The sequence below is a fragment of the Leptinotarsa decemlineata genome, unplaced genomic scaffold (assembly GCF_025532065.1).
Source record: "Leptinotarsa decemlineata unplaced genomic scaffold, Ldec_3_MD MMD2_P_RNA_scaffold_5, whole genome shotgun sequence".
Taxonomy (NCBI): domain Eukaryota; kingdom Metazoa; phylum Arthropoda; class Insecta; order Coleoptera; family Chrysomelidae; genus Leptinotarsa; species Leptinotarsa decemlineata.
The window spans coordinates 10,467,930-10,492,326 of NW_027412532.1; the positions used below are offsets into that span (position 1 = coordinate 10,467,930).

Genomic DNA, 24,397 nt, shown 5'->3' on the forward strand with positions numbered 1-24,397 from the left:
TGCTAAACTGTTCGATAGGACAGTAAACCAAAGGTGAGAATTTGATAATCTGTTCATGGATTCCATTATTTTGTTATATTTTTATATTGACTCACTGAACAATGGTGAATTTAATTAGTTTGGACTTCCATTATCTAATATGATTCTAAGTACTATGATTTGAAAACTATTAAAGAACAAATGAAAGTAGATTGAGATTGAATAGCTAAAATATCAATTATATCAAATAATAAAAAGTGAAATGAAAATACAATGGAACGAATAAAATACAAAATGAAAATGACCACAGAATGAAACAGAAATGAAAAATAAGTAAGCAAAACATTAAGAAGCCAAGTTACTTCACGACGTTTCGATTGTTAGACAATCGTCTTCCGCTATGTTTGATTGTTATATTTTCTTATTCGTTATCCAGCTGCCGCACCCCTACGAACGACAAACCTCAGAGGTCGAAACTTGTGGGAGTTAAGGACTAACGACATCTTACTTTTCAATGTGTGATTCACGGTGTGATTCAAACAATCACTGAACAATCTTCTATACTTATAACACTCACTCATATATCTCTGTTTCACCGTACTGTTTCTCCGTTGTGTTTCCCAGGTCTAAGATACGTACTAAGAAAGGATTTTCAAATATTCCAACTGGGGCGCCCCAAGTGAAAGAAAAAGGGGAGCCTTCACATGAAAATTACCACTATATTTTCGGAAGCAGAAATTTTGTATGTAGGTTCACGTTATGTTGTAGATGTGAAATATTTTTTTTTTAATATTTCAACTGGAGCAGCAGCGGGGGAAAAGGGGCGTTCATGAAATATAGTTACCATTTTATCACTGTTTCTCCGTACGGCTATATTTGTGGAGACTGAAATTTTGTTCGTTTTATGTTGTAGATGTGCAATAAGTTATGATTTATAACTATCTCAACTGGGGATAAAAGGGGCGTGTTTTCATATGAAAATTGCCTTTTAGTCACTGTTTCTCTGTACCGCTATATTTTCGGAGGCGGAAATTGTGTATGTATGTTCGTTTTATGTTGTGGATGTGCAGTTAAAAAGTATTTTCAAATATTTCAACTGGGGCGCCAGCCGCGTGGGAAAAAGTGGCGTTCATAAAATAAATTTACCTTTTCATCACTGTTTCTCTATAGCGGTATATTTTCGGAAGATGAAATTTTGTATGCAGGTTCGTTTTATACTGTAGATGTGCATTAAGAATCTTTCCATCACTGTTTCTTCATGCCTTTAAATTTTCGGTGGGTGAATTTATATTCAGTATCATCATTGCACCCGTACAGAGCCGGGCGGTTTGCTAGTAGGTATCCTATAAACCAACCAGTCATTGAAATATATGTGCAAATGATCATCACGATAAATTAATTAAACAACCAATATCTGCAACTATGTTTTATTTTGTCAGAAAAAAATATTTTTTCATGTTTGACGTTCGAATTGAAAAGTGAGCGTCGCCCACTCCACCATCACATGATCAATGACAAGTGTAGATAACATCTTCTCTCTCACACTGCTCGCACTCTATCTCGTATGTACTCTCGTTGCGCCATCTACAGTTGCATTTTTCTTTCACTTTATGAGTAGAAGAAAAGAATCCTCTGCCACAACATAGTGTTGCGCAGTTGTCGGCATCTTTGCATTGCCGCCCCATGGTGGATGGGCAGAAACTGGAACCTTCCTCGAGATATATCAAGTGTTTATCATGTTTCTTCAATTCCAGTTCATAGTTATCGTTGTCAGGGTCCACTTTGATGGCGCTATGGTAGTGGTTCACCAGTTCCTTGGTGATCTGACTAAAAGAACGCACTCGCTTGAAACATATTTTGAAGCTACAGGAACCTGTAAATGAAGAAGATAGGATGGTGAAGAGAATAGTTATCAGTTACAATAATCAACAAAATATACAATAGGTATGGATTAGAATGAGCTGAATGTCATTTTGAATTTCGAAACCCAGGATGGATAAAATGACCAATCAAAATTATATATCTTTCGAGGAAAACGACTATTCCTGAACTGAAAAAATCTGCATCGTTTCCGATTTTATATTTAATTAGTAAAATTCTCTGAATTCCAAACAATTACGTTATGTATTCATTTATTTTTGCTGAGGTTATTATAAAATTATTGTGTTCAAGACAGTATCAAAAACAGTATAAAAACAGTAGCGATCCTCCCCGGTTTCGTCTGTGTAGCAAAGTATAGGTACAGCTTCAAGAAGTTTAGGTCAAGAAGTATAGGTCAAGCTTCATTAGAAGTTTGAAATGAAATTATCTTGAAATTATTTTTGATAGATGTAATAATGACGGAAACCTATTAATATTTTGTGTGGTTTATCGAAGTGCTTGGAAAAAATATTAAATGAACTATTACGTATACATCTCACTGATTTTAACATTCTTCCGGAACATCATTCTGGTATTCGGCAAGGACATTGTTGTACAACCGCGATGCTAAGAGTGACAGATAATATTTTTCATTCAATCGATAACAATCAACTTTGTGTTTTAGTCTTATTGGATTACTTCAAGGCGTTTGATAAGGAGAACCATCAATTATTAATTTCTTTACTTCATTATATTGGACTCGCTAACAACTCCGTAAGCCTTACCTGTCATACTAGATTCAAGTTGTAATGATAGATAATGAGACTTCACTACTACCAACTCCACTCAATGCAGGGGTCGCACAAGGATCTATAATGGGACTGCTACTATTCACGGTCTATACATCACAGTTTCATGAGTATAAATCATATTGTAAAAGTCATTTTAACGCTGATGACACCCAATTATACCATGAATTTTCTAAGACTGATAAGCAATATGCATGTGGAAAGATGAATGAGGACCTCCAGAGATTACACGAAATTTCATAAAAATATTGTCTTGGCATTAACCCTCTAAAATCTAAGACCATGCTATTTGGAAAAAAATCGGTACGAACTCGGATCGTGGGTCAAATCTTGCTGCAAATTGATGGAAACCCACTACTGTTCAGCGATTTGGAGAAAAGTCTTGGGGTAATTTTAGACACAGATATAAGATTCAATAAACACATTTCTAAACTTATGAGAAATGCCTTTTGCAGTTTGTAGTTGTTTTATACCAATAGAAATATACTAACCAAAGAGTGCAAAATCACTTTATGCGAGTCTCTAGTCTTTTCAAAATTGAATTTTGCTGACTGTATTCACAGTCCTGCTATCCTTAGTTCTGACAATCGACGTATTCAATTAATTCAATTCAAAACTTGGTTGGCTACCAATAGATAAACGCAGGATTTTACATTGCTGCAGACTTCATCAGAAAATCCTTACGATAAAGAAACCTTCATATTTGTATAATAAGGTGAAATTCGGACATGATCAGCACAATATCAATTTACGTTATAAAAGTAATATTTCAATCCCGAAATATGAAAACTCGTTGTTCAAATCATCATTTTCATATAATATAGCCATCCTTTACAATGCTATCTCCTTGAAATGAAACATATGTCAATTCATTCTTTTCAACAAAAAAAAAATTAAACAGATTCTAGCTGATGGTCTGAACCTCGAATTTTTTTAAATGATTAATCACTGTGCTGATATCAACGTAATTTTCAACAATATAATTATTATTACCTTTCTGTGTCTAAATTAATTTGCAGGTGCCACATAAAACTTAAATATTTCTATTAAGAAAGTTTATTTATTTTTCATTTTTCTTCGTTTTTTTATCATTTAACTATCTAGGGATTCATTTGTATACCTGAAATAGAAATTTCAAGATGTGTTTATCAAAACCATGTGTAGGTTGAGTGGAAGAGCGCTGCTTCTCAACTCCTGCTAAGAAAGCGCGAACTCTGCCTTTTGTCAGACATGTATATTTTGTTTTTTTTTTCTACTCAAAGTTTGAGTAGAGCCTTGATGATAATAGCACAACCAGCTGTCGAAAGCGCTCGCATGTAATAAATAGGTTATGAAAAGCTTCAAATTCTTTTTGTTACATACAATAATATTAAAATACTGAAAATAAAGGAAAATTAGTCGCATCATTCAATATATATATATATATATATATATATATATATATATATATATATATATATATATATATATATATAAATACGAAGGTCATCGAGTGTCTTGATATAGATAAAGAAGTTTTTAAATCGGACATAGCACTCAAGGAAGTGGCAAACCATAGACACGTGTTTCGGACTTTTGGCCCATCATCAGTATGGTGCAGCCAAGTGTAAGGATGGGCAACACTTGGTTACCAGAAGAAATAAATACAAATGCACGGAGCCACCAGCAGGAGCCAGCCGCACATTTGTGGTTTCACTTAATAGATCTTGTGTTCACACACAAATGTGCGGCTGGCTCCTGCTGGTGGCTCCGTGCATTTGTATTTATTTCTTCTGGTAACCAAGTGTTGCCCATCCTTACACTTGGCTGCACCATACTGATGATGGGCCAAAAGCCCGAAACACGTGTCTATGGTTTGCCACTTTCTTGAGTGCTATGTCAGATTTAAAAACTTCTTTATCTATATCAAGACACTCGATGACCTTCGTATTTATATTATTTCCTGGACCCGGATGTCACGCAGGTAGCTATAGCTGCCTCCGTGGTGATTTTGATAGTTTTCTTGTGAACACAAGATCTATTAAGTGAAACCACAAATGTGCGGCTGGCTCCTGCTGGTGGCTCCGTGCATTTGTATTTATTTCTTCTGGTAACCAAGTGTTGCCCATCCTTAAACTTGGCTGCACCATACTGATGATGGGCCAAAAGTCCGAAACACGTGTCTATGGTTTGCCACTTCCTTGAGTGCTATGTCCGATTTAAAAACTTCTTTATCTATCTATATATATATATATATATATATATATATATATATATATATATATATATATATATATATATATATATATATATATATATATATATATATATATATATGTAAACGGTCATTTGTCAGCCCGTAGAATATACGATGTGAACTCTGGTCAGCCCTCGGAAACGTCGGTCGTCCCGGTTTCGGGCTCACCAACGTTTCCCACTGTATATAGTGTTTTTTGGACATGTTATCATGTGAAATGACGTTTAGCAAATTTTCGGTTGGGCCGACCATTACACCATATACACATAGCTGATACACCACCTACTTTCACGAAACTTCGCCAGGAGGCGTGGCTGTGTAATTGTATACACCTGATGTGAACAGTGTCTTTGTGAGCCCAGGTTTATACGAACACTTTCAATGGATAGCATGTTGGTCAGCCCACAATCGGGCAACGCTGCACTTGCATTTCATGATTCTAACTAGATTGTCGTGGTGCAGAAATTCGATAATAGAAATGGAAAATTTTTTGAGAGATGTAGAATTTTATGAAAAAGTTCCTGTTTTGTATGTTTTTTGTACAAGCGTTCGTGTGCGTGCATCACCCTATATCTATACAAGCAATTTAGATCAGGAATTGTTTCGCATATAAAAGTTTTATCAGAGCTTCGTAACATATTCACTTGTAGAAAAATGCTTGATCTGAACTCATACTTTCCCACATTCGACTACTTACCCGAAATCATCTTTTTCGGATAACGGTGTCGAGTACGGAAATGTACTGTTTCCGTTCTAGTTAGGATAATAATATAATTACTAACAGTGCGTTATTCCATTTAGCTTGTCGAAGCAATTTTAACCTCTGCACTATCTTAGATACAAAAATTTGAATATGTTATAAGTTGAAAATATCAATATAGTGTTAGGAATCACACGTCAAAATGTAAGACCTCGTTAATCTATAGCTAGTACAAGTTTATACTTCTGAGGGTTGTCGTTCGTAGGGGTGCGACAGACATATTTTAAACCGTTTCCTGTTGGTATTTTCAAATGTAGATTTTCAAATTCTAATTATTTGGCATGGACGCCTCAACAGAAATCGCGTTGTGTAAATCAATTTTAGACATTAAGCAAGAAACTTCGGATTTGACTTTGAAATTGTAGATTTGAAAACCTGACTGCACAAAAATAATCGAAATGTGACTGAGTAGAAATGAGTAGATGAAAAATGACATTTTTTTCACAAACGAAAAATCTAAAATGTGATGAATGATCTGGTAATGAATTTATTGAGAAATGAATAGTGAATATCCAGAATGTCTACAGTTTCAATAAATTCTATATAAAAATCCGCAGCAGCACTACGGATTTCCGATATATAATTTAGTTCAAAAATTAGGTAAAAATCGCACTAAGTATGTTTTCTATGACGAAACGAAATTCTGAGTGACTAGCATAAGGTAAGATATAATTTGTGAAACAGATATTAGTAATAAGTTTCAATTCTCTTTTTCTTAGCAATAGTTTTTTCGAAAACTCCCTTTCAGTTTTTGGAGGTATGATGTTGTTCAGGTTGAACATAATGAAGTGGAGATTAAACCAATGTTTTTTTTATTATGTTGACTGTTCATGACGATGAATACGTCATATCATCATCGATTATAACCTGCAGCAGACATTTCAATCAAAATAAAAAAGACTTGGAATATTTCAGCACAGAAAAAATTTGATCAGGTTGAATAAACATTTATTTGAATGGAGTATTATTCTTCAATTTGAGAACTGCTGACAAAAATTGTTCGGTAAACTAATAAACACGTAGTATGAAAAAATAACATAATTTCTAATGAAATGAAACTACAACATGGGTAAAAAAATATCAAATGAAAATTATTAATATTATTTCTTCTTTCTATAACAACAGTAAACGTATTCTTTGATTGCAGCCCAGTTTCTATTTTTTAATAATGATGAATATTTCTTTCCCTTATATTTTAGATACAAACAAGAACTAATTCAATTCTAGCACTTCTTTTTTTTTCGGAGCGAAAAACTTTTTGACTATATTTCGTTTTGCTCCTTAGACCAAATTTGTTTTTGAGAAGGTTTTATTGTTTTCAAAAGTGTGCGTGTCTGATGATCTGAAATGAGATCAGTGTGTTGAAAAACTCTATCAAGATATCAAACGGGTTGAAAATGGATCCAAAAATGAATGATAAAAATAAAAAATGGAAGGACGATACTGAAAAGTGATTTGACTCATTTCCAACCTATACTCAGAGATACGGATGATTCCAAAACAGCTCAAAATATAAATAATTGATTGCATATAGGGATTTTTTTTCAAAAGGAGCCACGTTCAATATCTCCATAAATAAGACAGTAATGTAAATTTCCCGAAACACCTAATTTTTGTGAAATAATATAAGGTATCGCTAAGATGCGTACACACTCCTCTTCAAAATATCAAACAAAATAACCCCATATATGCCATCTATTGGATAAGTGATTTTATCAGGAATTCAACGATGATTTTTCAGGGTTGATTTCTAATTTACTGTGAAGAAGGACCTTGAAGTATAAGTGAACGACTTTTTAGATTAATTGATACAATCTCTCACAAAAACGTATGCAACAATTATTTCTATTGTCAAGTTCCTAACAGAAAACAACTTTTGTCGCGTTGAATTATATCTGTCGGATTTTTGGCAAAGTTTCTCACACAAAACACTTCAAAATACTTTCTAAAACTCATAGCCAAAAATGTTCCACTAAACAGTTTTATAAAAACGCGACACGTGTTTCGCCATACAATGGCTTCTTCGGGCGTATCTTTATCTACTATATTTTACAAATTTAATGCTTGGTATACCTAATTTTAAAATTTAAAGTACCTACATTTCAAGTACTTGAGTTTGTAATGGATTAAATGACCTGAGCTTATGTCCCAGTCCCCACATTTGAAAAATATTCAGTAACGGTTATTCAATTCTAATTGATCATTTAGTTAGTTACCCGAATTCTTGAATCTATTGATTGCTTGACATTTTAGAAGATTGAATTTAAAACTCTTCTCTTCTAAATATAACATGTCATATTCATGACTGAACTCATGTACTTCTGCTAAAAGGTGGTTTGCAAATGTGAAATTGGTCTTTCTATTCACAAAATTACATCTAAGCTTTTAATTCTTTGGAAAATAATCTCCCTGTTTGGCCATTATACAGTTTTGGGCAAGAGCCACAACTCAGCTGATATACTCCTGATCTATCCGATACCGAAGTTTTGTCTTTATTGTTTTTAATAAATGCACTTACACTATTATTCGGACTATTACTATTTCTGTGAGCTAAGTTTACGCAGTCTTTCTTCAAAAAAATATTATTGGTTGGTTCAGCCAAGAATGACAATGTCTCATAACTGACGTTATCGCATCTTGAATTTGGGTAGATATGGTCCATGGCTTGCTTTTGTAGTTTTTGTTTGATTTGTTTGATCAAACTCAGCTCTCTCTGGAAATTATTCAATAGTCTATGAAGAATATTATTGAATGCAGCAACTTTATGCTGGTAAGAGTGCGTAGAGGAATTATGTATGATAATGTCCGTGTAAGATGGTTTGTGGAAAATTGCAAATTCATGTTCATTGATATTTTTTGTAATGGTTGAGTCAAGGTAATTTAATGAATTATTTACCTTCCTCTCAGTGGTAAATTTTATTGACGGGTGGATGGAATTGACATATTCAACGAACTTGCCTATTTGCTTTTCTGTAATGATTTCATTATTCACTAGTGATAAATGGATATCGTAATGCTTGAAGAAATACATGCATAATGAATATTTAATACAACAGTCCTGAACAAACTGTAACGTCTATTTGATAAAAAAAAATTGATGAGCTTCCGTGAAGTATCATATTTATTCTAATACTTGCTACTTTCTACACACATTCACATCAAATCGATATACCAAATTTGGAACATCCTTTCGAACGAATGAAAACACAGGAAAATAATATTTCATTTGAGTTAGGAATTGGAAAACAGTGAATTACTTAAAATTAAGTAGATTCTATGATATTTATTTGTAATCGTCATATACCTATATATTCTCTAATTATTCTCTAAGTATACCAAAATATTGGCAAGCCAATTAACAAAATAGCATTAGGACCATTGCAAAGATCGTAACGGTTCTCAAAGAGTTTCGCGCCAAAATAGTTAACGCGTGTCAAACAATTGCAGATTTCGTAGGAATACTGAAACTTTAATGAAATGAATAAAAACACTTTTGTCTAATTACCTATATTTGATTTTATTTATATGACCGTTTTCGGGTTTGACCCCATTACCAAGTATTACCTTACCTATAAATTTCGTCGCCGCTGATAAAATTTTGATGATCATAATATCCTCCATTTCATAAATTTATTATCGGATGAAAAGTGCAATTTTCTATATTTCACTGAATTTGACTTCGATACTAAATTTTCCCATTTTCATGATGTTTTTCTTCAAGCTTTTGATATATCCTTTCCTAAACAGTTTCAAAAAATTAAACAAAATCAAAATTCAAGTAGACACAAACCATGGATTACTAAGGATATCGTTGAAGAAGGTATATTACTCAGAGATATTTATAATTTGAACAAGAGCCAAACCAATGTACATTTATTGGGTCAATATAAGCAACTCTTAAAAAATCATAGACAAAAAATTGTGCTCTCAAAAAGTCAATACTTTAATAATCAATTCCTCAAGGCTCAACATAAATCTGAAGCTGCCTGGTCTATCATCAGGAAAAATACTATTATAAATGATTCATCTAAGACATTGGCGATGGTGTACTTGTTGACGATGGTCCCGGTATATCTCAAGCATTTAGTAGTTATTTTGTCGATTCAGTGGAGTCATTAGTAAAAAATACTGCACCTGGTGGTATTGAAAATCGTTGTGTAAAAACTGAGAGTCTTTTCCTCTATCCAATAGATGAAACTGAACTCGTAGAAATAATTAAAATTCGCATGTTCGAAAAATTCCAGTGGGGTTGATGAATTGCCAGGCAATGTTTTAATGAAGGCTGCTTTGAAAATAATGGAACCTCTGATTTACCTAATCAATTTATCTTTCTCTGAAGGTATTTTTCCTTCCCGACTTAAGCAAGCAATGGTCGTCCCAGTCTATAAAAAAAGCGATAAGCATGTAATGTCGAACTACAGAGGTATTGCTTTACTATCTCCATTTTCGAAAATATTTGAAGAATCATATCAAAACTTGTGTCCTTTTTAAATAAATACAATATCGTATCTGACAACCAATATGGGTTTCAAGTGGGCTTGTCAACCCAGGATGCCATCCTTTCTCTACATAATCATGTATTATCAAACTTCGACAACGATGAAAAATCACTTAGTGTTCTTTTCGACTTGACACGAGCGTTTGATATCAGTCATCATGGTCTTCTTCTTGATGAACTGTTTGGCATGGGCGTTCGTGGTCCAAGTCTGAAATGGATTGAAACCTATTCAACTGGTCGTACACAGGTTGTTAAAGTTAGGCTTCAGACTGGGTCATTTTTCTCTGAATTTCGAAACGTTGTTACAGGTGTGCCCCAAGGTAGTGTTTTGGGGCCTACACTATTTATTTTATTTGTTAATGACCTTTCAAAAATTAATCATCCACAGTGCTCTATACAATTTGCTGATGACACATCTTTTACTGTCAGTGGTTCGGAATGTGAAACATTGTCAGTAAGAGCAAATGATGCAAAGAGCAAATTCAACATGCAAAATTATTGTTCTAAGAATGGCTTGATTCTAAATAATCTTAAAACCAACACCATTTTCTTTACAATTCAGGAAACTGATTGTAGTTTATTGGTTAGGTCTGAGATTAAAAATATTGAACAGGTAAACTATAAAAAATTTTTAGGAGTTTTTATTGATTCCCAACTCAATTGGAATCATCATGTTGATTTCATACTGAAGAAATTAGCGACACATTGTTTCGTTATATGGAATCTGCGTAATTTTGTGTCTATTGAAATTCTTAAAAGTTACTATTATGCATATATTTACTCTGCCCTCAATTACTGTATTATTTGTTTTGGCAACTGCAATAGAATCAGTGTCTTATTAATTTTCCAGAAAAAAAAAAATTAGAACAATTTGTTTTAAAAAAAAAACTCGATTTCTGTAAACCACTATTTGCAAAGTTGAATATATTAACTGTTACTTGCATGTATATTTTTAATTGCGTAATCTACGTTAAATCAAATTGCTCCAAGTTTTAGAACAGAGATGATACATGTCTTCTTTCGGGCTTCACCCTGAGAAAAAACTATAACATTTTAATTCCTAGTCATAAGTTAGCCAAGGTGACTAATGGACCTCATATCATGTCAAAAAAACTGTACAACAAGCTCCCAATATCCATTAAAAAATAACTAGTGTAAAGCTCTCTAAACAAAAAGTTCGGAAAGTATTATGTGAAAAGGTATTTTATTCGCTTGATGAATTTTTTCAGTCTGATTTGGAATTTTAAATTTTAATTTTTGTACCCCTTTTATGGTCTGAATGTTATGTAATATATCATATAATTATGTTGTTTTATGATTGTGACCTCATTGTAATTGTACTGAGATATGTGACTTTTTCCATGCCGTCCCTAGGTCTACGGAAATAAAGATTTTTGATTTGATTTGAAGTTTTGAAAAAATACTTAATAATGCGGGGTCAAACCCGAAACTGGTCGTATACATAAAATCAACTAGTGGTACTTGGACAAAAGTGTTTTTATTAATTTCATTAAAGTGATCATGAATTACCACAAAATAAACAAGTAATCAATCATACATAATACAGAAACTATATGAAACATAAATAGTCAATAGTAACGGCATCTTTTTCTTTTCCTAATATATTTTTTCCGGTAAACTAACACATAGTTTACCTCTGAAAAACTGGATTTGCCAGGATTTTAAAAACACTTGATACCCTCACGATGAAATCCAATGATACACTGAAATGGATCGCGTTCCTGGTCAGCCCTTTGATGTGGCAGCATTGTAGGGCTGACCAAGATGCTCTTCATATAGCGATTTGTATAACTATGGGCTGACCAACAGCATGGGGCTGACAAAGGTTTAAAGGATATGTAAAATTTTTATTTTCAGAAAAAATCTACCCCTCTGATGGGCCTATTAATAAAATCATACCACTGAAGAGTATTCCGAGAAGTATATACCTAAATATATTCGGGAAGTGCTGGGTGGACCAACGCCCCGTTCATATACCGGGCTCACCAATATGCAATGAACAAATATATATATAGATATAGATATATGATGATCAATGAATCTTTCTTGACCAGTTACTTAATTAGGTTCTCAATAGATTAACGGCATCTGTCATTCTGAACAGTTTTTAAAGAAGATTCTGTAAACCACCTGTTTTTTTTCTAAATACCTATTCCACTTCTACAAATGGAAGTGGACAGAAAATGTTTGTACACTTTCTGTATAACAGATGGCACTAGCTAGAAAGAATTCTCAAAATCAATGTTGAATGTGATATTGTTGTATTTTGTCCAGGTATTCATTGTTTTCGTTTTTGTTTCAAAATATTCAAATGAAAATACTGATCATACATTCTTCCGCTTACTCAAAAAATCAACTAATTGAAACATGAATAATTGATTTGTTTGATTTTGTTTTGATATCATACATTTGAAGCGAGCTGAATGTTACTCATGAAATAACAATTCGATTGTTCATTTCAATGATGACGTTTCTATTATAAATTCATTAAAATATGTCAACAATGGCTACAACTGTCCCGACTTTGCGGAGCGCATCAATGACTTCAAAGATGTCGCTTTCGATCAAGTATTTTTAGTTCAGTTACAGATTTCATCATTCTGGAACTTTGTTAGCTTTTTCACTTGATCAGAGATGGCGGTGGGCATACCACTTCAAGCATTTTTTTCATTTGTACAGGGGTAGAAATAAAATTTGTCATTTACTTGTATTCAAATTGAAAGTACAATCAGTTATGGTTGATTGATTCATATATAGTATGTGTCATATATAAATACATAACTTTCATATGGATTTTGTGTTGAGTAAGTGAAATAAAAAAAAATTCATATGGAAATGTTATGTAGGTACCAATGCATTGGGTTTGTTTAAATTATTCAACAATATTCAGTACACTGAGTTGAAGAGTGCTTTTGAATGAAATGTTTATGATTTCTATATTCAGATTGTACCAAAAAAGTTCTTATAATAACGAACAATGTATGAGTATATACCGAAAGGTTCGAAAGTTATGCCAAAAATAAGTTGATGTATACGAAACCGTTTCCACTTTCAGTGGAAACTGTGTTGAAGAGTCTCTGTATATATTTCTAGTGGAAGATGTATTCTAATATTTTTTATTCAATTTCAATATTGATGTGTGCCCAGTTTCATATGAGAAATTTCAAAAGTCGAAATTACATGGGAATTAACGAGGTCTTGCCTTTTAATTTCTAGCACGAGTTGAGTAATATGCAATATGAAAATACGACGATGGATTTTGTAAAGTTCTGATTAACAGCTTTAGCTATCGACCAGTACTTTTGGGACTCCTAATTCACGAAATTACGCAATTATATTCACCGATAAAAAATAACATTTGATTTACACACATTCCAGTACATAGGTTGTATTAGACGAGATATTATTCTATTTAAAGTATTTCGTTGTTGAAGAGTTTTGATTCAGAGGAAAACCACATTTGTGATATTTCTTACAATAGAACAAGAAAAAAAGTGCTTGACGTCTCACTATCATAAGTAAAAATCATAAATCACAATAATGCTCATAAGAATTACGGAATTGAAGTGAAATTTACAGTTCCATTTTAATATGAGAGTTCATAAATTAAAGAATTGATACCCATTTATCTTGCATCTCATTCTAGCTGAAATTTTGATTTATAGCATAGGAATTGAATTTATTCAAACTTACCTGATAACCCATGACATTTGCAAACTTTCTCTTCATTTTTCATCACAACCTTCATTCCCACCTCACTATTATATCTCAAAATTCTTTGGGTGACATCACCTGAAAATATGTGATATATAAGATATAAAATTTGTTTATAAATATATTTTAACTAAATGTTTTCTCTTTTCACTAGATATATCACTAGACATACGATCTCTAGACATACGATGTCTATCAGATACTCCCTATCTATAGTATTTTCCAGAAAATGATATGAAAAAATGAAAGATTCATGTCAGTTTTATTCTTTCAAGCTTATTTTATGAAAGAAAAATATAATAGGGAAGTTATCGAACTGTCACCCTGTATTTACTTTAGATGCCAACAAAACAAGAATGTGAAATCACCTTTTTTTCTGAGTCTCAAGAATTTGTACGTGAATTTTTTCGCGAACTTTGTGTTATCACCACATCCTCCCCATTCCCACTCTGTTGAGTTGGTAGATTTTCCATGACTAGCACATTTACAGTTTTCCAATTTCCCTGAAGCACAGGCTTTTGCCACCAAATACATGAAAGCCGAAGTTGTCAGAGAGTACATGAGGGCTGTTTCTCGGTAGACTTTTCTGAAGTATTTTTTCTGATATAGGCAAGGCCAATGTTCGTATCTGGAAAATACACTTAGTATTGAAAAAAAAAAAGACGGGAGGAACACTGATAGTTCAATAATTGAACAATTGAGTATGTAATGCAGTATTGTTTTTGCTATTTTGAAAAAAAATATCAGCTATAATATCCCAAGGACATTGATAACTAACGAAATAATTTTATCAGTTTTCGAAAGCACGTTATTTGGTAACATCCCGACGCCGAAGGCGGAGGGATGTTACCTAAAATAACGTGCTTGAGGAAGTTGTGATAAAATTATGAGTTATTTATCAATGTTCGAGGGATATTCGGTGAGAAAATTTTTTGCAATTCGAACAAAATTATTTATTGAACACACAGTTATTAAAAGAACAATTCGTATAATGATATTCCGTTGATCTTGCTGTATTTGCCTCGGTTACTGCATAGGTGTTTCCACGCATACTATTGATTATTTGGTTATGATGTTCCTGATCAATATTCAAATAAGGTTTTATGGAATTTCCATTATTGTGCCCAGTGATTTTCAACAATTGCTGTTCTTGAACTCCACTCTTAGCTTAGAGGAAGTGACATTTTCGAAATAAATTGAATTACTGAAATGTCAAACAACTTTATTGTGTTGGTTGCTTAGCAATGTCATGACATAAGTGATAACTACCCGTGAAAACTATCCATGGGTAGTTATCAGTGTAATGATGGTTTCATTGGTTATTTCGACACACATGACTAGAAATAGACAAATTTGATAGGATAATTTTTTTGGCAAAAAATTTTCTTGAAAACAAAGGAATGAAGGGTACTTCTCGAATTTTTCTCATAAATGAACTAAGAACTCTCGAAAAGGAAATTGATTCTGAAATCTATAGAAATTAAAACGAAATAAAAAAGAATTTTTCATAGGTCAATGACTGAAACTTACCTAAAATGGAATTTACATGAATCGATGGTTAATTTTCTGGTATCTATCAGCAATTCAGCCAAACCTTCCTTTTTCGAGCAGAGTTTGTTTTGATGTTTCATTCCTCTCAACCAGCGACAAAGTCCTCTTTTGTTATCAGTAGCATTGAAAATCGTATTATTTTTTGAGAATAAAACGGCCACAAATGATTTCTTGTTTTTGGTGGATTTTGATGGTTTCCTGAAAACATAACTAGAATAGAAATTATTGTAAATGAATTTTCAGTTACATGCAGTGAGGCCATGACAAATCATCGAATCAGTTATCAGAGATTGAAAAACTCAAGGACCAAAAGTTTTGGATCAGGTCACTTATACTCACACGCAAGGGTGATAGTCTCTCCAAACTAGTAGCATGGAAATCGATTAAATTATTTCTTCAAAGTCCTTGAAGTTCTCCATAGGGTCGCCTCGAAACTTTAGAATTTTCTCTGATCATTTTGGAAAATGTTGCATTTGAAAATTTGTCGTTCAAAATCAGGGGTGACATAAAAGTCATTCAATCTAGTTCTGTGGAAAATGTTTTCGGTCGAAATGCTGACAAACAATCAACGCATAATGCAGAGAAGTACCGTCTTGTTGAAACATTAAATGACCTCTACCAGATTTGTGGCCGCTTGAAGTTTTCGTTTGAATACCAACGAGGTTGAATCTATAAAACACAATCAGAATTTCTAGAAGATTTGAAAGAAACAGTTATTGACGATGTCCAATGACTCAAATTGTCAACTATTATTGCATAGAAGAAAACAACAGATCCCTAAATTCACACATCCAGTAGAAAATAACGAAGTGCTAACATTTCTAGATATTCTAGTTATAGAAAACTCCTATTAGGAATGGACTGACCTGTAATTTGATGAAAATTCATGAAACAATCCGTGATGCTGATTATACAATTTCCACAAGAATGTTTTCAGGTGTCTAAAATAAAAAAAATTGTCAAGGTATAACTCCGAGGGCTTCCACCATCGTCTACAACAAAAAACGGCTGCTTATATTTTCTTGTTCATGGACAAGAAAATAATATCGACAAACAGTTCTCTAGGGAATAAGTAACGGGAATCTTCTCAAACATGATGGATAAGTTGATCAGAAAAAGAAAATTTGAAGAGTGTCTTCATAAATCCACGACTTCTCGATACTAAAAATGTTCCATTCATATAGTTGTAGATCCATCAACTTGTGCTTCTGAAGTCAAGGAAGTTATTCTATTATCCATGGATGCATATACTCCTTTTGCAATGAAACGACCATCTGACGACAAACCTTGGTTCAACAAAAACTGCGAGCAACCTGTCGCCTCCAAAAATCCCAGTGCCAAAAAACGAAATAGGTTTATAAAAGCTCACAACAGCTGCACACTTAGGATAATTGAAATCAAAGAACTTCACATTCAGAAAATTAGGATAAATTGCTTGCCAATCCCAATGAGTCTAGATCCTGCTGGTCGGTGGCTAAAGCCGGTAATTAGAACTTTGCAAAATCCACAATTCCACCACTAACACAAGCAGATTGTTCAATTGCAACAACAGCCATTAAAAAGGAAATTAATTAGTTGAACAATTAGCGTCCCACTCCACAGTCAATTTTCTGGGAAAGGCACCACACACTATTTCCACACTAGAATCCATAATGTCCCACACTAGAATCCATAATGTCGGAAATAACTTTTCGACAGCGTCTAGTCAGGAGAATTCTGGAACAGTTCAATATCAACAAGGCGTGTGGTCCTGATGAGGTGCCCGTCATCGTACTTAAAAAAAAGTTTTCAACCTGTCTTATGAGAAAGGGGTTTTTCCTTCTTGTTGGAGAATTGCTCGCGTTCCGCCTATTCCCAAAAAGGGCAAGAAAAACCTTCACAATGAATATAGACCAGTCGCTTTGCTATCAGTGAAATAAAAAATCATGGAGAAAGTCAAAAACCACCATATCCTCAAATATTTGGAACATCTTGAGTGATTATCAATGTGGCCCATATTTGGAATAACGCAATAGAGGAACATGGAGAATCAAGAGCTGTTGCGCTTGATATTTCTAAGGCCTTGGACCGTGTGTGGCATGAGGGATTGTTGACCAAACTTCGATGCTATGGTTTGTCGATTTATATTTTTTGTATGGCTCTTCACCTTCCTGAAACTACGTTCCCTGTAAGTGGCTCTCGGTGGATATCTCTCGAATACTTTTACCATCAACGCTGGTGTTCCCCAGGGGTCCATATTGTCCCCAACTTTTTTTCATTGTATATCAAAGACTTATCGGATAAAACCAAGAATTCAATATATTGCTTTGCTAATGACAGCACACTTGTTTCGTCATTCCAGTTGGATTCCAGGACATCGGATACGGAGGCACATCTTCACCGGCAGGAGGAGATTGCATATCTCAAAGAGGATCCAGAAGTGATTTCGAATTGTGGTGAAAGTAAGCAAGTTCATTTAAATGCCACAAAAACCCAGGCATCGGTTTTCTCCAAGAAGATAAATATCTCCGAACCGAATATAATAATTTCAGGTAAGACAATTCCGCTTTTGCTTCGATAAGTTTGTTAGGGGTTGAAATGCACACCGATATATCTTAGCACAGTCATGTCGCTGGAATTGCAAAGGCTGCTTCTCAAAAGCTTGGAACACTGTTCCCAACCAGAAAACTGTACACACCTCAGCAACATTTGATAAAGCTCAGATCGGACGTTCTTTACAGTACTGTTGTCATTGATGAAGCTCTGCCCCAAAACATACCCTGAATTTGCAGATTTCCATTCAGAAAAGACCCATCCGCCTGATTGGAGACGCGAACACCACGTCCAACCTTGATAGTCTGGAACATCGAAGAAAGGTTGGAGATATGTTCCTTTTATAGATATTTTGACGGGAAGTGTTCAAGTGACTTGGCCCATTTGATTCCACCAAGAGCGGTACATATCACATATCAGAAATACGCGACGGACTGTTGCTGCTCATCGTTTTAAAGTTCAACTCAGTACACATCGAGATCCACTGTTTGAGAACTCTTTCATTTGGAGAACTGCATTTATGTGAAAATCCTCCATATAACTATGTGATTTATTTCCAGTCATATGAATTTTGTTCAATGAAAAATACTTTTCTGAGATATTTTTTAGGACAAAAAACTTTTGTCGTTCAACTTCTTTGACAATATATATAAGACAGACATTTTTCAGAACAAGAGTTGGAAGAATAAAAAATATCAGCAAAAACTCTGCACTTGAAATGCAAAATCGAAACAAAATCGAAATGCGAAACAATCAATTTTGATTAGGAACATTGAATTACATCCAAATTACAATTATTCGTTCATACACAAAACATTCACAATAGGTTTTTTTGTTTTTCAAATGTTGCACGATGAAATATATTTGGAAATTGTATACCAAACTTTTCTCGTGAACAAGTTGTTAAAATAAAACCAGTATATGTCGAAATTCATTCGGTATCACTCCCAGTTCACTTTACTCAAACAAACCAAGCCCATGTATCTGGAAATGTACACTTACTTTTCAGTAATTCCACCATCACCAGAACTTTCAATAGAACAATAAACAGAAAATATCAGCACAACTTTAACAAAGTTGATCTTCGAGAAAATTCTCATCGTATGAACTACATGGCGATCTTTGCTTGACTGAAGCCACAAATGCCAACTTATCGTCAATATTAGTCATGAACAAATACTATTATTTCGTTCGAAGATTTTTTATCTCGACCAACCTTAACCCGGAATAATAAAAAAATTATGACAAAAAAATGTGACAACGTGAATTCACAGCCTGAGTCATTTTCAGGATTATACTATAGGGGAACTTTTTGATAATTACCATCTTGCTCGTTTAACTGGATTTGATATATGGAATTCTTTGAGATATCATGTATTTATATGTGATTATTCGCAGTTTTGACTCCGAAAAAATTTTCATAGTCAATCTACTGATGCCTTACGAATGTTACCGTCAAAGCTGGTGTTTTCCAGGGATCCATATTGTGTTCAACCCTCTTTTAATTGTATATCAACGAATTATTGGAAAAATCAAAGATGCCAATATATTGCTTTGCTGACAACAACACACTTGTCTCTTCATTCCATTCAGATTCCAGGACATAGGCTGTGGATGCACATCTTCACCGGCAGCAGGAGGTTGCATATCTTTTTGATGATTCAAAGGTGATTTCGAACTGGGAAAGTAACCAGGTTCAATTCAACGCCACAAAAACACAGGCATCAGTTTTCTCCAAGAAGATACATGTCTCCGAACCGGATATAATAATGTCAGGATACACAATTTCGCTTTCTGCTTCAATAAGTTTGTTGGGGGTTAAAATTGATACTAATATGTCTTGGCACAATCATGTCGCTGAAATGGCAAAGGCTGCTTCTCAAAAGCTTGGAACACTATTCCGAACAAGGAAACTGTACACACCTCAGCAACTTTTGATGCTTTATAAAGCTAAAATCAGACCTTCTTTGGAGTATTGTATACATGTATAGAGCTTACCCCCTAAGCATACCCTGAAGCTGCTGGGTTCCATCCAGAAAAGAGCCATTCGCCTGATTGGAAACGTGACTTCATTTGCAACTTTGATAGTCTGGAACATCAAAGAAAGGTTAGAGATTTATCTTTCTTCTATAGATACTTTCACGGAAAATGTTCAGGTGACTTGAGACATTTGATTTCAACAAGAGTGATACATATCAGAAATACGGGACGAACTATGGCTGCTCATCGTTTTGAGTTTCAACTCAGCACACCTCGAATTTCACTGTTTGAGAACTTTTTAATTTGGAAAAGTGCGTTTATGTGAAATAAACTTGCTGAGATCGTTTTCCCGAATGAATTCAATCTCCAGCAACTCAAATCCTACGTGAATTTATTCTTTCGCACAGGCACATCGCTGCTAAAGTGCCTTAAGGATTTTTTTGTAGTGCTTGTATTTTGTCCTTGAAAAAAAAACAATCAGTGCACTCATTTTGAAACATGTTCATTGGTATTTGATAGGAATGCAAATATGAATATTGTGACAACTTGGGGATATTGACAAATCAGCAAAAGCGGCACATGCATTCATAAAAGGTACACACGTTATTCCGTTCAAAAAGGTCCAAGGACTCGACAGAACTGAGAGCTTATTCAAGAAACACTTCATTGTGAGATTTTCCTTAAACAGTTTCACAAAGACGAAACACATGTTTTGCTATACAATTGCTTTTTCAAGCGATAGAGGTTCAAAAACACAAACAGTTTTGATCTGAAATTAACCTGGTTGGCTATTATAGAAACGCCAAGAACGTCAAAAATAAAAAAAATGTTCATGTGAATATTTCATTCATTATAACCTACCTTTATAACATGTTAACATCAGGCGCAAAATGATCCGTGTTGTTAGATACTCCATTGAACTATTCAAAAGGTCATTCACATATACAATAGATGAATTCTATATCAACCTACCACCTTCCTTTCGTTCGAAATCTGTTTCCAGTTTCAGGTACTTCCTGAAAGAACACCTTCTGAAAAAACAATACTGCCCGAATATCTTCTATAAACACAGTGGCTCTTGTAGGCCATAGCTAAAATAATTGTAGTATTCTAATGTTTGTATCGATATCTGCCTCATCCGAATAAAATGTTGTACCCGCTATCACAATTACAAAAAACCAAAAACCAAAAAATTCTTACTGTTACTTCTATTTACTTATATAAATTACTCAGCCATATCTACCGAAACCGAAATAAACTGCCAAAAAATTCTGATATTCACAGCCACAACACAAGGCATAAAAACGACTTGTTGCAAAAAAAATCGAACCACAGTTTCCACAAAAAATCACTTCTGATGATTGGAGCGTCTTACTTCAATAGGCTTCCTTATAATAAAAAAAATAGTAACACGTACGGAATTTTCAAAAGTAGGTTAAAGAAAATTTTAATGAAACATTGTTTTTATAGCTAAGGTGAATTTGATGACTTTCTTTCTAGTAGTGTTAACTGACTGAGTTCAGTTTTTTTATATTCATATCAAGATTTATGTGTCATTGTATTTATGTGTATATATTCTATTTTGTCAACCTAACCTATAAACTTGTACTTTAGAATTAACTTTTTTTTTGTAGTAAGATTGTGGGGTTTTACACCACACCAGACACGTCCAATCCATTGTATAAGAGGAAAACGGATTTAATAAAATTTGATTTGATTTGATACAATTTTAGGTCCTTTGTATTTTTTTGCTTTTCATCTTTCCCAATTGGTTTTTGTAAGGTCCAAGAAAAAAAAATGAACTCTGTTCAATCTTGTATCCTACTGACAAATTTGTATTTTTTTCTCAAATTGTATCATGTTATTTCTGCTGTCAATAAATTCATTTTTTGAAAAACTATTTAATACACTTCATTGCATGATTTCCACTATATAGGGTTTTACAAAAACCGCGACACGTGTTTCACTATACAATAGCTTCATCAAGCTATTGTGAGCTTAAGGAAGCTATTGTATGGCGAAACACGTGTCTCGGTTTTTGTAAAACCGTTTATAGTGAAAATCATACAATAAAGTTTATTAATTAGTTTTTTATATGGATTTTCATCAAGTATCGGCCAGTAGTGTGCGCTGGTCAGGCCCTAATCCCTCGAAGCCCCGATACATTCGGGAGGGCGCGCCAGCATAATCAACCAACGACCACTCCCCACATCGTGGGGTAAGTGATCATTGAGTCCGAGAATCATGTGCCCTAAGCAAGAGCAGTGAGCCAAGAATGACAGCATTCTGCATCTGTGCGGCTAAGATTTCTGCATTAGTGCGGCAAGCCGGTATGATTTTAAGAGTCTGCGGAGTTCGAAGAGAAAATCTCAATATTTTATCTGTTTTTCCTCCTCTTTTCGGACGATATTCGTCTCGCCAGAAGCTAAAATTTCTACTAAAACTATCGTCACCATCCTAGCAAGCCATGATGAACCCCTCAGTTTCCGACTTCAGCCCACTCGACCTGAGAAAAGCAAAGGTCAGACGCTTTGATGACCCTAGGTCTCCAATGCTGCTGTTACCTCTTGTGAGTGACGTTGTTCCACCCCGCGGTAAGTATACGGCTCTCCGGCATCCAGATGGTGTAAGATGCTTCCATCTACGAGCTGTACATCTTCTCCGTAGTCCCCGAATCGTCCTTATTTGAGATGGACCATTGCACATTTATATATCCCGAATTTTATACCGATAGCATGCGTGTACTCTTCCACCACCCTCAAGGACTGATGGAGACCCTTCTCTCCAGAGGCATAAAGTTTAAGATCATCCATATAAAACAAATGGGTGACCTTGTGCCTTCGGTTTCGGGGGTGCCACAGTTATACCCTCGAGTGTTTCTGAGCGCAACGGATAATGGCAATAGTGAGATGCAGAAGAGGAGGGGACTGAGGAAATCACCCTGAAATACACCCCTTTTGAAAGTGACCCACCCTGTTTGGACCAGATGTTATGGTAAAGCGAGTTCGCCAAAGTGGTATCAGTTGTTTAATGCATCTCACTTTTATGTCGGGTACCGCAAGGCATCTGAGCAAATGCAAGATGGGCTCATATTTATGCGCCAAAGTCATGGAAAGTTGCACGTTTCGGATGCGCTTCACCCAAAAAGTTTTGACGGACATTTGTTTTTTACACATAACGACATCAACAGGTCTTTCAAACGAATAAAAATTTTTTATGATTTTTCACACACTCTTTGTTTTATTTCAATTTCAAGATGGAAAGCACTTAATTAACGACATTTTATAGGTTTGTTTGAAGGTGGTTGACAATGTTTCGTGGTGTATTTCATCAGTTCGGACTTCCATTGTCTAATATAATATAAATTGATTTGAAATCCCTGAAAAATTTTATCAAACAAAGAACTGGAATTACAAAGAAATAACATACAAGCAACTACCAAAAAAAAAATTAAATAATAATAAAAGCTGAAAATTAAAAAAAAAAATATTATCAACAAAAAATTAAAAATTAAAATTGAAAGATTCTAAACCAAGTTATTGCTTGCTATGCATGTTTGGACTCATCAACTCAATCTGAAATCATCCACAAAGAGAAAATTCAAAGAAGCCGCGTATATGTTGTCCAACAACGCATTTAGTCAAGCTAGCGTAGAGATACGTAACATATGGAAACCTGTAATCAAGTGAAAAACGACCAACTCCCGCCAAACGGTTATCTCCCGCAAAACGGTCATCTCCCGCTAAAACCATTGAAGTGGAGAGAGGGAAGAGGGAATAGGTGAAAGCACTTGAATGACCTATAAATAGTCAGATCTCGAAGGAATTAGTCCAGTTATCACCCGAAGATGATTGTGGATACTAACAATCGAAACGTCGTGACTTAACTTGGTTTGGAATCTTTTAATTTCTATTTTTTATTTCTTTGTTAATAATTTTCTTTGAATTTTTAAAATTTTCAGCTTTTATTAATATTTTATTTTTTTATTTTTTTGGTTGTTGCTTGTATGCTATTTCTTTGTAATTTCAGTTTTTTGTTTGATAAAATTGTTATTTTCGGTTAATCTTTTTAATTTCTTTTCAGGGTTTTCAAATCAATTTATATTATATTGAACAATGGAAGTCCGAACTGATGAAATAGACCCTTAATAGATTGTTGAATCATCTCGTGGAGGAATCTGACATAATGCAATGTTATCCCGATCAAATTCCTAAAAACGCAGAAGGAATATTCGTATTTGGTTCCTGAAATGAAGTCAGTTTGCAATTCTACTAATTCAATTTTTTTTTTGCTTTGTAGGTGAACGATTTAAATATAAGAGTGTTTTGCCCTAGTAAAACGATTTGGAAAATTTCGGAATGAAACCATACTTTTCGTAGTCGTAGTTTCTACTGAAAAATGAAATTTGAAATCATAATCAAGTCACACTTCTGTAATAGTCCCAATGGAGCAATCTC

At 34.1% G+C, this 24,397-nt stretch overlaps 1 protein-coding gene and 1 long non-coding RNA gene across 3 annotated transcripts; both read right to left on the reverse strand.

Moving 5' to 3' along the window:
• Positions 1 to 1,390: 1,390 nt before the first annotated feature.
• Positions 1,391 to 19,120, reverse strand: Wnt4 (Wnt oncogene analog 4). 2 transcript variants are annotated; one of them, XM_023169599.2, is made up of 5 exons: positions 18,963 to 19,120; positions 15,408 to 15,626; positions 14,246 to 14,505; positions 13,857 to 13,955; positions 1,391 to 1,852 (listed from the first exon to the last, which is right to left on the reverse strand). In XM_023169599.2, exons 1-5 carry the CDS (start codon positions 19,058 to 19,060, stop codon positions 1,488 to 1,490), a joined length of 1,041 nt encoding a protein of 346 aa, XP_023025367.2. In that variant the 5' UTR covers positions 19,061 to 19,120; the 3' UTR covers positions 1,391 to 1,487. The 2 variants fall into 2 exon arrangements, with proteins under 2 accessions (XP_023025367.2, XP_074025620.1); XM_074169519.1 differs by lacking the exon at positions 18,963 to 19,120 and adding an exon at positions 15,768 to 16,181.
• LOC141479959 (uncharacterized) lies at positions 9,985 to 10,607 on the reverse strand. The gene is made up of 2 exons (XR_012464085.1): positions 10,080 to 10,607; positions 9,985 to 10,026 (listed from the first exon to the last, which is right to left on the reverse strand). It is a non-coding gene; the product is annotated as an uncharacterized lncRNA (long non-coding RNA).
• Positions 19,121 to 24,397: the final 5,277 nt, after the last annotated feature.